General features: G+C 37.4%; 1 protein-coding gene across 7 annotated transcripts in view; it reads right to left on the reverse strand.

The window, feature by feature from the left end:
* Rhp (GTP-Rho-binding protein rhophilin) overlaps window positions 1-17,783 on the reverse strand; it is a 287,147-nt gene that overhangs the window by 14,432 nt on the left and 254,932 nt on the right. For all 7 annotated transcript variants that reach the window (XM_069831455.1, XM_069831462.1, XM_069831459.1 and 4 more), the window contains 4 exons: window positions 6,743-6,820; window positions 4,295-4,419; window positions 1,248-1,506; window positions 753-851 (listed from right to left, as the gene is read on the reverse strand). In XM_069831455.1, the coding sequence (XP_069687556.1) occupies window positions 753-851; window positions 1,248-1,506; window positions 4,295-4,419; window positions 6,743-6,820 (561 nt within the window). The remainder of the gene's footprint in view (window positions 1-752; window positions 852-1,247; window positions 1,507-4,294; window positions 4,420-6,742; window positions 6,821-17,783) is intronic.

A 17,783-nucleotide genomic window follows, 5' to 3' on the forward strand; every position in this document is an offset into this window, starting at 1 on the left:
AAAAATATACTGACAAGACATGAACATTATTTGTAGTTTTTTTTTTTTAAGTGGTCCTACACAATTCCCTAGATTTGACACCTACTATTATTCTAATTATTCTTTTTTTGCAGCAGGAATATATTATCTGTAGAATTTCCCCAGAATATTATTCCAAAACTCATTACCGAGTGGAAGTATGCAGTATGTTGTAACTGGAACTTGGAAAACTCAGGTGGCCCAAATTTTGTTCCTGGGACTGTACATCAGCATTATAAACAGTCTTCATCATTAATCAAAATCGTACACAATATGCCACATTATTGTTCCAGTACCGTAAAATATGACTATGTCAATTAAAACATAGTGACTTCTATGACAACGGCATAACTTGTGTCATAAAATAAAATATTATGAAACTATTTCCGTGCAATAATATTTAATACATTACTGCTATCATAGCAACCCATTCTTCATAGACTATGATATCAAAGTACCCATTATTACAAATTTGATACTACATTCTTACTTTATTAATTGTTTTATAATGCTGTCATAAAAAACAATAGTATATGAAACACGTTTATAATGTTATACAGTTATTGCATTCAACATTGACTCATACAATATAAAGTATAATGTATTATAAACTAGCTTCATAATAATTTTAAAACTAATCAATTTAAATGTGAAGAAGTTTCCATAGCAACTAATGTTTGTGCTAGTTTGAAAATCCTGTGTCATAACAGCCTGCTTCACTGCAGTTAACTGACCTGTGATGCTTCCTGGGCAAGATCCAAGCACACGTCGACGTCTCTTCTGTCACGTGATTGCAGCTCTAGTTTCTCAAAAAGACACTCACGAGCCTGGGCCTAGAGCAAATTGCATGAATTAGATTTAGCTTGAGTAATTACAAATTAATCTTGCATCTCACCATCGTAATGTACTATGTGATATCTTACAAGCTATGAGCACAGCATTGTTTCCAAACACATATTGAGAAATAAGAAGTTATTGTTCTTTATGAACATTTTTAATTCAAAACTGTACACAATAAGCTGTCAATTGTTTGTACTGAAAATTAAAGAAATATTAAATTCAGTGTACGTAGACACTCTGGACAGATTTCCAGCATTTTTCAACGACTGAATCAGTGTGAATCATGGACATTATATGAAATAGATCTCTCTCTTTGTAAATGTATGGTAATTTACTTATTACTTTTTCATTTAAATTTTTTAATTTTATATTGTCATGAACCAACTAACCAGCATCAGCTGTGACAGCATGTCCAACATGTCAGGTCCCAGATCCATGCTGGGCGCATTCGTGAAGTTCTCGTGGATGTAACGGAATGTGCCAGCAGCTCGCAAGAAGCTGTCGACAGCGCTGTCCAAGCCCTTTGGTGTGAGACGATCTTGCTTGGCACCAATTTGCGTGTACACAGCGCCCATATTGAACAGAACACACGCCTTCTCGAACGCCACTGTTCGCTGACAGCTTGGAACTCCAGTCAGAGAGTCGTACCTGCATACATGGAGTGGACAACTGGCAGCTAAACCAATTAAATGTACATCAATATGTAATACACAAAGAAGGTTGTAACATGTTCCCACACTCTACAGCTAGAGGTTATTGTTATCAAATTACCAAGAGTTTAGAACACGGTAATGGCAGGTCTGAAATTTTATTTTATTCATCTTTATTTACATGCAATAAATCCACTGCATGTAACCAAAGAATTTAATTCCTCATACTATTGAACTGTTCTGTTCATCACAATCTCACATGCAACATTTGATTTCAGAGAAGTGTTAAGTCATATTCTATTAAAAAAAAAAGTCTTTGCTCTTATACAAGAGCTTCGTATTTTTTAAGAATACACACTATTTGAATCAGTGACAAGATTTACCAAAGAAAAAAAGTTAAGAAACAGCAGTGACAGAATTTAGAGGAGGAAGTGGCATTTAATTCTAGAAGTTCCTCAAAAATAGTTGTAGGAGAAATTATATATAAATACTCAATCCAACATCTTCAAAAGAAAAGAATATGTGTTCTATGATAGTCTCTTCCGTCAATGTTCTCTGCTTTGGAATGCAAGAAAGAAACATTTCTTATGTTTTATAAACCCGGAAGTAATCTTGTATTTTGTTAGGCTGGTTTACGAGAAGAAATTGTTCATGTGTGCTTGAGAATTCACTAAAATTAAAGTTCAATTTCTTAAATCGGAAATTGAATGATATATGCGGAGAAATGTTGTTTCAATTCCATTAATTGAAATTCGTAATTTTCTGTTCCTTTGTCCTCATTGCTGTAGTTGGAAAAAAATTTTGAGCGGAACTCACTTTACAGTCTATATCAGAAGATCTCAGATTGTCTCATAATGTGTAACTTCTTTCACTGCTGTCGATGCTGTTTCAACTTCCATCTCGCAATCACGATTGTACATAAAGGTGTGGATTGAACTCTTGAAATGGAGGGCCAACACTACTTATGAATATGAACCCACTTGCTCAGGAGACTAGAAGAGCATTTTTCTTCTTTGATATTACTTCATTCATTGTGCTGAATAATCTTTTGCACTTTGATGTTGAAAATGGCGGAGTGTAGATAGTTTGTTTTAAAATTTTCAATTCATGTGTTCCAGTTTCATAGTCAATACATTCACGGACGGCACTTACAAAGAGTCACTTTTCTAGCAAACAAAAAATATCGCAGAGTCTTATCACTTATCAACACCAGTGACATCAGTTTTTTGTGTTAACCAAATTGAGGTCATTTACAAGTAAATTAATTTGTTCATCACTTAGTGAAAAATAATTTAAATTGATAATACAGGAAACTGAATAGCTAAGCGGCGTTTTTTTGAGACTAACTTCACCTTCATACACCAAAGTGCTCTCTGTCTGTCTGCATAGAGAAAAAAATATGGACTACTCACATCTCACTCCATCTTTTTCTAATACAGTATAGTGTTTCTGTTTAACAGAAGCGTACTGTAAATTGAAATTTGCTCGATTACTGAACCCGATAAAAAAACAAGATTTGTTTTACTGGTAAATATTTAGCTAGAATTAATTTCATTTAGTGTTCTGCCCAAGGGCAGGTCTTTCACTGCAAACCCAGCTTTCTCCAATCTTATTAGCTAGAATTAAAAGTTTATTTATACAGGAACAGTGAAGTCATATTAATTTTTAACTATAGCGGTAATGGTAAAGTCCAACTAAAATTTTAACCAGAACTGTGTTCCGGTTCATTCCAGCCCAACTACAGCACTGTTTGTCCTAACAGCATATAGAATGGTCCACATAAAACATTACAAGCCATTATTTCTTAAATGGATTAATAAAACTAAATGTTGATTTTTCCAAACTGCTGGATTTTCTTGACAGAGAAGAGATGTTGATATTCTTGAACCTTCAAGTATTGGAAATTCATAGAAAGAATGACAGGGTTGTTTGTGAACCATGAGGTGAATGAACTTCTTTCAAGCCAGTCCACTACAACAGTAACTGTAAGAAGTGCAATGCATGCCAAGTGTGACACTTAAGGCTACAAGAGAGTATTTGATATACTTGATTTCAGTCTCTGAACAGGAAGCTACGTGTTATCTCTGTCAGTTGAGACTCTATTGCTACACAGGAAAGTGAGATTCTATTGCTACACTGCAGAGTGATAATGAAAGTTTGTTTGGAGTCCTAAGCTTGCAATCAGCATACTAAAAATTCAATATTACCAAAGATTTGCATTTAATTTAACAGTAATAGTGGTAAACATTTAACAGTAATAGTGGTAAACATTTAACAACAGAATATTGATTGCCAATGCACAGCAGGATAAATTTTGCTACAATGTGTATGTGAACATATTACCAATCTATCACTTGCATATTATATTCTGCACAATAAATTCTTCATCCCTCCATGTGTCAACCCTGCATGCTACCACTCTATCCCGAACTCCTCTCGTCCGTAAGACTGCTTCCTTATTCACTGGTTCAAAACCAAGACAGTGTGTTGAATTTTAGACAATGGATTATGCAAAAGCCACCAAATGTAAAACGAAAGGACTAATGCCAACTCAAGAATATCCTCATCTGTATGGATAAAGCAGCAGTCTGTACCTTCGATGGGTCCAGTCATTTACTGTGAACTACCTATCCACTACAGGACACATATTATGGTTGGTGTTTAGATGCAGGGGACATATTTTGCTTATATTCACAAGCTCTTGATTACAATTCCATGCTCTGCATACCTCACAGAAATGAAAGAAGACTGGAAAAGGAAAAACTTACCCCAATATAAACACTCACCATTCGAAATAAATGCCAAGGCTACGGTCTGGAGGAAAGAACCTGCGCTCCACAAAGTAGAGTTGGTTGTAGTACTGGAACAATAGCGCCACACCTGAACTGTCTCGCAGAGGTGTCCGCATTGCCTGCAATGCACAACATACAACAAAATGAGTTTTAATCGTTTTGTAACAGTCCAGTTTCTTATTGTGTTGCAAATAATAATTACTGTGTATAGTTCATTTTCTTGAACTATTATTCAAGATATACCAGTACATATTGAAATGTTTAATATGCAGTCAAAGAAAAATATTAACTTTCGTTTTCTCGATTACACATAAAAGGCATTCTCCGTAATTCCAAATTAAGACATATTATGACTTTATTTTATGAATTGTACAGTTTAAATGCATATACATTACTAATGTTTCTTAAATTTGCATATAATAGCTGTAAATATATCGTATCTCTCCTATTATTATTTTTCTATTTACGTAAATCCGAATTTGTTTATTAAATTATATTATTACTGATTCTATGATTAAATTATTATTTATGGTCATGGACATATAATGCACATGGAGGAAGTTAAGACAAAATACACAAATTAGAAACAAATATTAACATTAAAATCCGAATATTCACTCACATTATAACATGGACTATTAATTATTAACCTTCGAAACAATAATTTTAAACCACATAAAATTCACAGTAAAAGCCTTTCGTTGTAATTTATTAAACAACATGGTAGCCATAACATTAAAACTACTTTTCGTTTTAGTTAGTCTGATAGTAGGTAGGTTCAAGACAATACAGTGAAACCTCTCATTTACGGACATCGAAGGGACATAACAATCTGTCCGCATCTAGGTGGTGTCCTTTATTGGGAGGGAGGTTCTCCAATCTAACAGTAAATTTATAATATGCGTTATGTAGACCTTCACGCTTTAAATGAAATGTATTACTCTAGTTTAATTCTAAATACATTATACTGCACTACAGTAAATTCTTTGCAACTATGAACTACAGTAGGTAAGACAGAAAAAGGAAAATACAATACTGTGCCGTGCAATTTTATTCTGGGTCTACAGTTATGCAGTACCGAGATTTACAATCTATCACCTATTTAATCTCAGCCATTCTACTAACCTTGCAACAATGAATATTTTCAACAAATCAAAAATATATTGGAACTAATTTACAGTTTTAAACTTAACCTTTATGTTCAGGTGCCATGTCTCTCGAAACAGAAAAACTGATTGAAGTGAAGAGAATAATCCTACTTACCCTATCATGTGTCGAATACAATTTCACGATCGCGGAAACCTTAGACCCATCAGACAGGTTAAATTTTATAACTCTGTTTATCCACCCTCTTCCAGCTAACAAGGGGTAACCGGCTGGGGTAGAGATAGCCTACGGGACCCTTACTTTCTCTTTCATATTAAGGAATTTCTGTACTAAATGTTCCATTTTTGTAACACATTAGGTCTTGAAATCCAAGTTCTGTCCGCAGTCAGGAGGTAAAGCATGCTTTAGGACTGTGAAACAGCTGTCCGTGTCCGTGTCTGAGAGTGTCCTTAAACGAGAGTTAAATTTATCATTATTTCTATATTATTCCAGTTGGGACATAAAAATCTGTCCGTATATGAGGAGTGTCCGTACCTTGGGGGTGTCTGTAAGGAGAGTTTCACTGTAACTGCATAATTTTGAATATCAGACCTAGTATAATGTTCACTTAAGGTGGTCTTAATTCTCATTAGACACTAGTATTAATTACAGTTAAAATACTTTCAGAAATAAATAAAGGCTTACAATGGGCATCATAAGATGAGCCAAGTATGTTACAAACATTACAATTACCTGTATTATCTCAAATATAAATGCCATACAATAAAATACTGTTAAAAATAGAACATATTCTTCAGACACAAGTTGTTTCGAATACCCTAAATAACTTCTGCCAAACGAAAGAAGATTGGACTTTTCACAATGCTTGAAACAATAAATACAGAATTCACAACGTTTTGAAGATTGCTTCCATTTTCGTCTTCATGTGAAAAAAGGGGGAGTTGATCTAAAGTCGAAGGTATAGCCAATCTTCGAAACCTTGTGAATACCGGTACTTTATTCAATTTTTAAAAATGCAATGAAAAGAATATAATCTATACCTCTTCTTAACGCATCACTGCTTGCGCACTCTTTTATATCAACAACAACAATAAAAATTAAATATAATATAACAATATAAATTAAAATAATAATAATAATAATAATAATAATAATAATAATAATAATAATAATAATAATAATACAGCAAAATCAGTTCATAAATGCAGTATAGTTCTCAATTTGACATCAGTGTTCTTGAACTGCAGAATAAGTGCATATAGTCAGTTCTTATTAGGTTATTTAAATCAGTGAGATCACGAAGAATGTTTAAATAAGGAAGAACAGGGGAGTCACCTGTCGAATATCCATGAACTCTGCAATGGAGTCCTCATACTGGCTACCATCCTCGCTGTAGTGCTCCAAGATGAAGTCCTGCAACAGTTCAAAATATACAAATAATATATAATATCATTTGTTTATCTATTTATTCTATATATAAATCCAACCATTAAGTGCAGAAAAAATAGTTAACCAACATGAGAGTTTGCTGACGATATAATACTGTTGTAACAAATTCCGGAGATTTATTACAGAGATTATGTCAACTACACACAATACTCGAATACTCTGCAATGTAACATGGAAGAAAAGAAAAAAGCGAAAACAAAATAACTGTATTGGAAGAAACATTGCCCGGACGCGTGACTATAAGAAATCAAGCATACTGCCGACCTGAACGTGCTTACTGGTATTGGACCTCCTTTCTCTGTCTTATTGTACCACAAGAAGTTCTCGCTTCCTTCGACAGCTTAGCTATGTATTCCATCCAAGCGGTTCGTGGTTAGATTCTCGCCACAGACAATGGAAGAGATTTATCTTCCGTGATGTGAATAAGATCAGTGCATCATGATTCATTACCCCAATGTTTCATTCAGAGTGACGTTGTCAAACTCTCCAGACAGTATTCCTTCTAAGCATTCCAGTAATTAACTTCTGTTTTCATAGTCAGTGCAAACAAGTCTACTAGTAAAATTCCACCTTGCATTGGGAATCCTAGGAAGTCTTTTATCCACTACTGAGAAACGAGCGTTGATCGACCAGTCAAGAGATTCAATTCATGTGCTGGAATTGCCGAATCCGTCAAACGGTCACCTCGTAAATCGACATGGAAAAGAGCATCAGAACTCTGAGTACCACATTCAATAATGCGTAACCATTTCAATTTGTTTTCGTCAACGAACCTAGTAATGCTGATGTGAGCAAACACAGCAAAGCATGTACTTTAGTAGTTTCTTACAGTTTTATTTGTGTCTCAAGAAAATGTTCTCTTTACAAATGAAGATACAGGGTAAAAACAATCAAAGTCACAATTATCGTTAAGTTATGTTTTATTTAACGACGCTCGCAACTGCAGAGGTTATATCAGCGTCGCCGGTGTGCCGGAATTTTGTCCCGCAGGAGTTCTTTTACATGCCAGTAAATCTACTGACATGAGTCTGTCGCATTTAAGCACACTTAAATGCCATCGACCTCGCCCGGGATCGAACCCGCAACCTTGGGCATGGGAGGCCAGCGCTATACCAACTCGCCAACCAGGTCGACTCAATTATCGTAAGGGTGATATCATCTAATTCAGTACATTACTGAAAAATGTATCTGTTTTTCTTATTAAAACTGATAAGAGAGAATTTTTACGACGGATACAGTCATCCTTTCCAATTTTTCCATTTGGGAAAGGAATAAATTTTTCAGTAATCAAAACGAGAATAGCAATGGCAAAGGAAGCTTTTAATAGAAAAAGAAGCATCTTCTGCCGACCTCTGGAGAAAGAACTACGGAAGAGACTAGTAAAGTGCTTTGTATGGAGTGTAGAATTATATGGGGCAGAAACATGGACATTACGACGAAGTGAAGAGAAGCGACTAGAAGCATTTGAAATGTGGATATGGAGAAGGATGGAGAGTGTGAAATGGACAGACAGAATAAAAACGAAGCTGTGCTGGAAAGAGTGGGTGAAGAAAGAATGATGCTGAAACTAATCAGAAGGAGAAAAAGAAATTGACTGGGTCACTGGTTGAGAAGAAAGTGGCTTCTGAAGGAAGGAATGGTGAACGGGAGAAGAGTTCGGGGCAGAATGATATCAGATGATAGACGACATTAAGATATATGGATCGTATGAGGAGACAAAGAGGAAGGCAGAAAATAGAAAAGACTGGAGAATGCTAGGTTTGCAGTGAAAGACCTGCCCTTTGGCAGAACACTATGAATGAAATGAATACGGAATAAGATGACATCACTCTTAAGAGAATTGTGACTGAATGTTTTCCCCCTGTACTCTTCAAATGAGTGTGCAATTTATCGCAACATGCGCCAACGCAATATCGTTTCTTGGGCAAAGAAAAATCCACACTTAGCACCAGATCTGGAACAAAATCCATGTATTATGTCGTGGATATGTGTTACTGAAAATTACGTGACTGGGCTATATTTTTCCGAAGGATCTGTTAACGGAACAACCTATCTGGAAATGCTTCGAACTTGCTTAACAGACTATCCGACTGAATAAAAATGGAGTTATGGATGAGGTATGGTTTAAGCATAACGGTATGCCGGCCCATTTTGGGCTAACTGTTCACGACTTCCTAAATGACAAACTTCCCAGCTAGTTAGATTGGCCGTGGATCTTCAACTTCATGGTCACTACTATCATGGCCTCCACAAAGTTCCGATTTGACCACACTGAACAACAGCCTGTGAGGATACATCAAAGAGACGGTGATACAAATCGCTACAAAACTAAAACTCGAGCAGCTGTGAGAGCCGTCTTCGCAACAGTAACACCAGCGACGTTACACAAAAATGTAGCAAAGGACCTGGAGACATATCCAACTTTGCAGTGACAATAATAGAGCTCAAACAGACCCCTTTAGGTCAATAAATATGTAGAGGATATGGTGACATATAGCCCATTCACCATTACATGCTCCCCACTTACTTAAAGATGTTGTGATACTACCAGTTTACATCTCTATAAATACAGAACCAATGAATTGCCGGCATCATTTATAAAAAAAAAAATTCTGCGCTGTATCAAGGATCCATGGACACGTAGAATACGTCACCTAGTTTCGGGAATGAAACTGCACTTGTGTGAATTTGAATGTTTTATTTTTGTTTCGATTTATGAATGAAGAGTATGGGTCTACGTAATTAATGGAGGACATGCAATGTATTTTCTTTTCATACGAAGCGACATTTCGAAATTACGAGATTTAGCTCACGACAAATTCTTCACTATGCTTCACTCAAAGTAGCTATATCGTACATTTTAGGACTGCTGTCACTTTTCAGAATTCGCAATTACAAATCAAATCCACCACGGTCTGTACCTGTTCTCGATGCCAAGATGTTACTGAGAGAGACCGCGCGGCACGGCCAATTTTATATGTAACTTCAGCGCCATCATGCCCGTAGAGAAAGGAGGTGGATTCATTGGGCGTGATCACACAAATTACATTGGTTCATGACTTTAATAACATTAGCATTCAGCTGTTACTCATATTCTTCTTAGCAATTGAAAATTTTGAAAATCCACAAAAGGATTAGGGAAAACACGGGAATTTTACTTGAAGCAAGTAAGGAGATTGCTTTTTCTGGGTTTACTTCCAAACCTAAGTATATGATTATGTTTCGTGACCAGAACATAATACGAAATGGAAATATAAAAACTGGAAATTTATCCTTTGAAAAAGTAGAAAAATTCAAGTACCTTGGAGCAACTGTAACAAATATAAATGACACTCTATAGGAAATTAAACGCAGAAAAAACATGGGAAATGCCTATTATTATTCGGGAGAGAAGCTTTTATCATCTAGTCTGCTCTCGAAAAAGCTGAAAGTTGGAATTTATAAAACAGTTATATTACCGGTTGTTCTGTATGGTTATGAAACTTGGACTCTCACTTTGAGAGAGAAACAGAGGTTAAGGGTCCTTGAGAATAAGGTTCTTAGGAAAATATTTGGAGCTAAGAGGGATGAAATTACAGGAGAATGGAGAAAGTTACACATCGCAGAACTGTACGCATTGTATTCTTCACCTAACATAATTAGGAACATGATATCCAGACGTTTGAAATGGGCAGGGCATGTAACACGTATGAGTGAATCTAGGAATGCATATAGAGTGTTAGTTGGAAGACTTGAGGAGAAAAGACTTCGGGGAGGCCAAGGCGTAGATGAGAGGATAATATTAAAACAGATTTGAGGGAGATGGGATATGATGGTAGGGACTGGATTAATCTTTTTCAGGATAGGGACCGATGGCGGGCTTATGTAAGGGCGGCAATGAACCTCCGGGTTCCTTAAAAGCCTTAAGTAAACAATAATTTGAAATTCTGTCACCACGGATCCCGGAACATGTGTCCATATTTGGTGTGGGGAAAGAAGCTACATCAAAATTAAAATTAACAAGATAGCAATCAGTGTCCCTTGCATCGCCTTGTCAAGGTAGATATTTCTGGTTTGTTATGTTTATGCACTTAGGGAAATTGCTATGTATGCAGACGATACAGCTATTTATGCAACCCATCGCAACATTAACATAGCCTCAAATCCCCTTCAGAAAGCCTTAAACAACATATGCCCTTGGCTTGAAAATTGGCGCGTCGCACTGAACTACAATAAATGCGAAGCAATGATATTTACCTACTTTGTGTCGTCCTGCTAATCCTCCATGCATAAATTTTTCAACTAACGTGATACCGTGGAAACCAAAGGATGAAGCTGTAAAATATCTTGGAGTGCACTTAGATCGCCGTCTATCATGGAAACATCACATCAACAACAAACTTAAATTGGCCTACTCAAGACTCACTAAATTATATCCGCTCCTCAACAAGAAATCATCTCTAAAGCTACAAAATTGCATGCTACTTTACACATCTCTATTATGACATTACTGCTTTATGCCTGTCCTGTCTGGGGAGGAGCTGCAATAAGTGAAATTAAACACATCCATTTCAAAATAAAGTCCTACGAATTTCACTCAATTCTCCTTGGTTTGTCCGCAACAGCCAACTACACAGAAAAACTAGTATTGACACAATCAAACAGTTTATTCATTCACAAGTTAGAAATGCTCTATAACAACCTAGAAAATGTTCCAGGCGCCATCCACTACTCTCTCGGAAGGAAGTCCACATTTCCCACCAGAATCAAGAGCCGACTTCCAATGGACCTCATATTATAATCAAAATTTATCATCACACCAACCTATGTAAATAACTATTTATTAACAATTATTTTTGTTCATTGAGGAGCCCAATCTAGGCTGCCCTCAATTCAGTGTCATGTATTGTATTTATATTTTATTTAGAAATGATCTGTATAGCGCTAAATGCGCTGATCGATCAATAAATTATTTAAAAAAAATGCACTTAGGGATAGTCCTTTAACGTTAAAACGTTGAATTTAAAGAATATTAAACAAATAGATCAGATCCTATCAATCAGTGACGAGAATGCTGGATTACGAATCACTAGTTGGCAAAGTTAATATCCTTTCATGACTAGGATTTGTGGAACGAATTCCTAACTTCCTGAAGGTCCGCCCTTGTGCTGTATGTTATGCAGTATAACCCATTTACAACGTGCCATATTTTGCCAGAATCACAGAAGCCATTTGAAAATGTATACACTTGTGTAACAGAAGTATGTGTGCGCAGACCTACCTCAATTCCCCTCACCCAGTGAATGGAAACTTTAAAATCCGCACAAGCAGGTAACTCTCAACAATCTTAGCTCGAGGATCTCAGTTCGACGCCAAGTCACGTTCCTTCAGTTTCAGTCGTACTTGTGCCTGTGTGGCATGGAACCAATTTGTCCGACATGATTGCAGGTAATCGCTCTGTAATGGAGCCAGCTACAAGATGGCGTGCCGACGTGACAATGGCGCACGCCGCCAACAGCTGTTGCATTCAGATCGACAGCTGCCGCTTTATGCTTATGTTCCAACTTTTCGTGCACTATAAATGCTGTTATTGTGGCAGTTCGAAACAGTCGAGTGTTCCCAGCTGCAGTTTTCTTTAAAATAAGTGGAGTATCGGAAAAGTGGCCTCTTACAAGATCCAAATACTTGCGCTACATCATCCATGAAACGAATAAGCTGTGAGCAAATATTTACCGGTATTCAGAGAGAAAAATGTTCTCAAAAATAAGTCGAATTCAAAATTCTCCTCTACTAATAACAGAGCTACTTCAACTCCTTCAAATAGAGCAAAAAGGTGATTGCTGAGTGGCTGAAGGTTTCAATGTCCTGTTCCTTCCTTTCATGAAATGTAAACATGCCTTTGAATGTAAACACAAGGTAAGGAGAACATTAATCTAGCGTCCCTTACTGCCTAATGCATTGCAGTATGGTATCCTAACCCAGAGGAAGCGCTGAAATGTTCGGTTGAATTTAGTTTTCTTTAGGAGAGATTCAGATATTCCTGCCCGAAGTTGAAGAGAACACTTTACTATACTTGTTTTTTTTTTTTTTTTTTTTTTAAAGATGGGACATGACAGGAGCGTTGCGATCGGAAAAACAACTGAATGTCACATAGCGTGGTAGGCCCGTTGCTATGATAACAACGGTTGAGTTGCCAAACTTACCGTTCCCACATGGCGATTGCTTAATAGCTCCCTTGGCGACATTTATTGTGCATACAATGTTAGCATTGGTACGTTTCGTCTTTAATTCTCTGTCGATTTTTGTATTGTTTTCTTACCTTTGCGTCAATTGTCAATGTTTTAACGTCAGCCATCGTAACGTCAATTGATACCTTCCATCAGCTGGCAGCGTGGTAGTTCATATTGGCAACATAGCACTGTAGTTCCAAGTTCGGCCGCTAAACTGTCATGTCCCATCTCTCAAAAAAACAAGTATAGTACCGGTATGGTAAGCATCTAAAAAAATCAAACTGGAATGGTAAATTAGATTAGTAGGTGATTAGAATAGTATAAATAGAAAGTCTCCGTGTATCTCATGTTTGCGATTCTCAAATGTTTTTTATTGGGTTATTTTACGACGCTGTATCAACATCTAGGTTATTTAGCGTCTGAATGATATGAAGGTGATAATGCCGGTGAAATGAGTCCGGGGTCCAACACCGAAAGTTACCCAGCATTTGCTCGTATTGGGTTGAGAGAAAACCCCGGAAAAAACCTCAACCAGGTAACTTGCCCCGACCGGGATTCGAACCCAGGCCACCTGGTTTCACAGCCAGACGCGCTGACCGTTACTCCACAGGTGTGGACTCTCAAATGTTTTCTATCAGAATTCAGATTTTGAGTTTACCGTTTGCTCTGTACAACTGTTATTTTCCAATGCTCAGTTGGCAATGAAGCTAACTGCCGTCTTGCAGTCCAATACTCTTCGATGTCTTGATCTGCTGGGAGAGTCTCGCAGACAGCTAGATGGTCTTTGTCCATGTATACATCCTTACCACAAAGTACACAATTTGATGACTATAATGCCAATTCGTCAATCAGTTATGGCCAGTTAACAGGCGAAGCTGCAACAGCTGTTTGTTCTTCCGGGATTAGATTTTGGTTTCTGGAGGAGACCTATCTTTAAATTATTCTGTGCAAGTGATGATGATGATGATGATGATGATGATGATGATGATAATAATAATAATAATAATAATAATAATAATAAAAAGAAAAAGAAAAGAACTTAATAAAGAGTGAACATGGAAGAGATGAGCTGTGTCTGGCCAATCGTTCATTACAAGGTTCACATTTACAGTAGGGCTATCGATAATTAAGATTACTAATTTTGCTCACTGTACAAAACTTAAAACATGCCGTGTGGCGTCAGGAAGGTCTCCACAGTGGGTGACGGGCTCAAGGCTATGTGCAGGCAACGTGAAGCATTTGGAACCAACCCATTTCACGTCATCATCGTCATCATCATTTTCATCATCAGTCAAGTATAGAGATGTCTGTGCATTTCCACCTTGGACTTTCTAGACGTCTCGTAACGGACGTAGTTTATTGCGAGCAATGTCAGTCTTCTGCATTCTTGTCTTTGTGCTCTTCACAGCTGCATTCGGTGTTCAATTACAGTGTGATATTTCTCATTCCAAGTCTTAGCTTAGATCCATATAGAAAGGTTTACTGTCGTCGTCTTGTACAATTATGCTTAATTTTTAATGAAGAGTTGTCTACTCGTGTTCCACAGTAGACGCGTAAAACAGTGCCTTTTTTTCTTTTATATTATACTCTGAAATACAGATCACAGTACACTAGAACCCCTTTTATCCGTCACTCTATTAACCGATCCGAGTTTTACCAGTCTTATTAGGTACACAAAAGATGTCTTTCTTGGAAATATCGAAACCACGTTTTTTGCAGGCTTCTTTTATTTAGACTAAACTGTACTTACTTGGCACTGAAAAAGGTCGTAATGTACCCCTCCCAAAAAGGCTCGATTTTCTTAGACACTGCTGCTGTGAGACACTGTGCACTCTGACTATGAAATCACTCACTACTGGTCTTACCACAGTTCAGCTGTCGTACGACTCCTGACGCATATGACGTCATTCAAAATTCGTTTCCAGAGATCGGAAATAACCTTTGTACTACTTTATTGGCATTATTTCTCGTCATTATTATTCTAATATTGCTATTAGCATTCTTATTATTGATGTCTGTATAGAATTTATTTTTGATGTCTGTATAGAATTTATTTAAGTCCTTAACTTCAGCTCTACTAGTCTGTACCTGAGCACGAGTTCATGCACATTTCACGTAACTACCTTACAACAACAACAACAACAACAACAACAACAACAACAAATGGCTTTTAAGGAACCCGCAGGTGCATTGCCGCCCTCACATAAGCCCGCCATCGATCCCTATCCTATGCAAAATTAATCCAATCCCTATCATGTCCCACCTCCCTCAAATTCATTTTAATATTATCCTCTATACCTCGGCCTCCCCAAAGGTCTTTTTTCCCTCCGGTCTCTCAACAAACACTCTATATGCATTTCTGGGTTCGCCCATACGTGCTACAAGCCGTAGCAAACGTCTAGATTTAATGTAAACTTAATAAAATTAAATACAAAATACTTATAAATGACGAAATACAAAATAATCACTAAATTTTCACGAACAATTTGAAACATTTTCACCTAAAACACTTGGCCTTGCCCATCACTAAGTCATCCAGCATTGCAGTCACGTAAGGAGCTGTGCTTCCTTTAGTTTAATACTGAGCGCACAGATGGCGTGAGATTCATGCAGTCGAGTCAATTTGCAGAAAGGAAGTTCATTCAGTTGAACCTATTTATGGTCATCCCATTAACTGGGATCGTAACAAAAGGGCTAATATATTATTATAGTAATTTTGGATTGTAATACACATGGCATACAAACTTATTCACGTCCAGTGTATGAGCCACATCAAGACTGCACGAAACCTGAAGTTCCTTGCAGAAAGACATCTCAGGTTTTCTGACATCAATTTTGTTTAATATTCAACGCTCACGATACATTATTCGATGAAAGCCTGTTATATACATTTTCTACGGCAAGTGTTCAGTTCCCTAGAGCCCGGAACAGACGTTTGCAACATATCCTACGTAAGAATTATACGCAACGGAAACGACAGTTACCTACTGGAGCGTGACAATAGACGTCATTCAAGTTTGATATAACGTAAAATGCGTCATAGATTGCGATAAACATTTTGAAGACGTGGGGAAATACTTCAGATTATTGCGTAGATGTGTTCCCAGTTCGATTTCGATACGTGTTACATAAAAAGAACCAGCAAAAACAACGAAACAGTGGCGTAATCAAGTATTTAACATGGGTGAGGGCAAGTTTTGGGGAACTTCACTTGGCAACTTTGCTTGTGTATAACTTACATGCAACATATTTACAGACAATAATAATTACTTTTTAATAGGCTACTCTGGCATTCGAAATCAATTTAGACTCCCAAAAGTTGTTATAAAGCAAAATCCATTCTCCGTCGTTGCAGAGTAAATGAATAGACGCCGACCATAAATAAATATGGTTATTATGTTGAGAATGGTAACTTCATAATTTCTTTGAAAATCATTGGTGAGTTTAAAACAACCTGTTTAAGGAAATATACAGGATTTGTTTGTTATTCTAAATATTGGTCATAGTCCGTACAAACAATCAAGCGATAGGCCTATTATGCAAATCTGGCATTCAGGCAGAAGCTCCCTGTGAAGCAGGCTTGAATAATTTCAAGGGAAAAATTGTTCCGGGCCGGGTATCGATCCCAGAAAAAGTTGTTCCGGAGCCGGGTATCGATCCCAGATTTGCATAATATATTCGTTACTGTAGATACGTTAACAGAAAGCCACAATTCAAGTCACACAGAATTGTGTGCAGCGTCTTGTCAGCCCGAGTTGTGAGGATTTAAATGGAAGAATTGTGACGGTGTCGTGTATGGTTCCTGGGGTAGCTCAGTCGGTAGAGCATTCGTGCGCTAAGCATGATACCCGGGCCCGGAACAATTTTTCCTTGAAATTATTCAATCAAGCAATATTTTCCTTTCAGTGCCGTATTCGAAATTCTAATCGTGGACTATTTCTTATGTTTTAAATCTAACACATAGGCCTATTTTAAATATTTTTTGAAAAAAAAATGAGGGCTTCAGCCCAATGAGCCTCCCTCCATCTGCATACGTCACTGCAACGAAGTGTGTGAAGAGATGCGTTTAAGTTCAGTTACAGAATATATTTTTAGTAGGTTATTTTACGGCGCTTTATCAACATCTTAGGTTATTTAGCGTCTGAATGAGGTGAAGGTGATAATGCCGGTGAAATGAATGCGGGGTTCAGGACCGAAAGTTATCCAGCTTTTACTCATATTGGGTTGAGGGAAAACCCCGGAAAAAGTCTCAACCAGGTAACTTGCTCTAACCGGGAATCGAACCCGGGCCACCTGGTTTCGCGGCCAGACGTACTAACCGTTACTCCACAGGTGTGGACTACAGAATATACATGGTGGAATAAAAGAAAAGTGAAGATACAAGACACGAATATTAACTGTGACAAAAACAAAAACATTAACGGCGCGAAAAAATACAAAGAAATGAGCGAAACCCGCATTCAGAAGCTAGTCTACGGACAAAGAAGTAGAGGAAGACCAACTCTGCCGCGCATGATCACGCTAATGTCACGATACGTAAGTTTAAGAATTAGTATGCCCACGAGAATCCCAGTGCCTCAACAATGACCTCGGCTGCTGACCTCCACGACCCCTATACGATCGGCGGCAGTCTTCCCTTAGCTCAGTGTTGCCCACCAGCAGAGCGCTCGCGCAGTAATCGTCTCACTAAACACAGTGTTTAAGGCTGAGCCAGATTA

This window comes from Periplaneta americana, chromosome 7 (assembly GCF_040183065.1).
Source record: "Periplaneta americana isolate PAMFEO1 chromosome 7, P.americana_PAMFEO1_priV1, whole genome shotgun sequence".
Taxonomy (NCBI): domain Eukaryota; kingdom Metazoa; phylum Arthropoda; class Insecta; order Blattodea; family Blattidae; genus Periplaneta; species Periplaneta americana.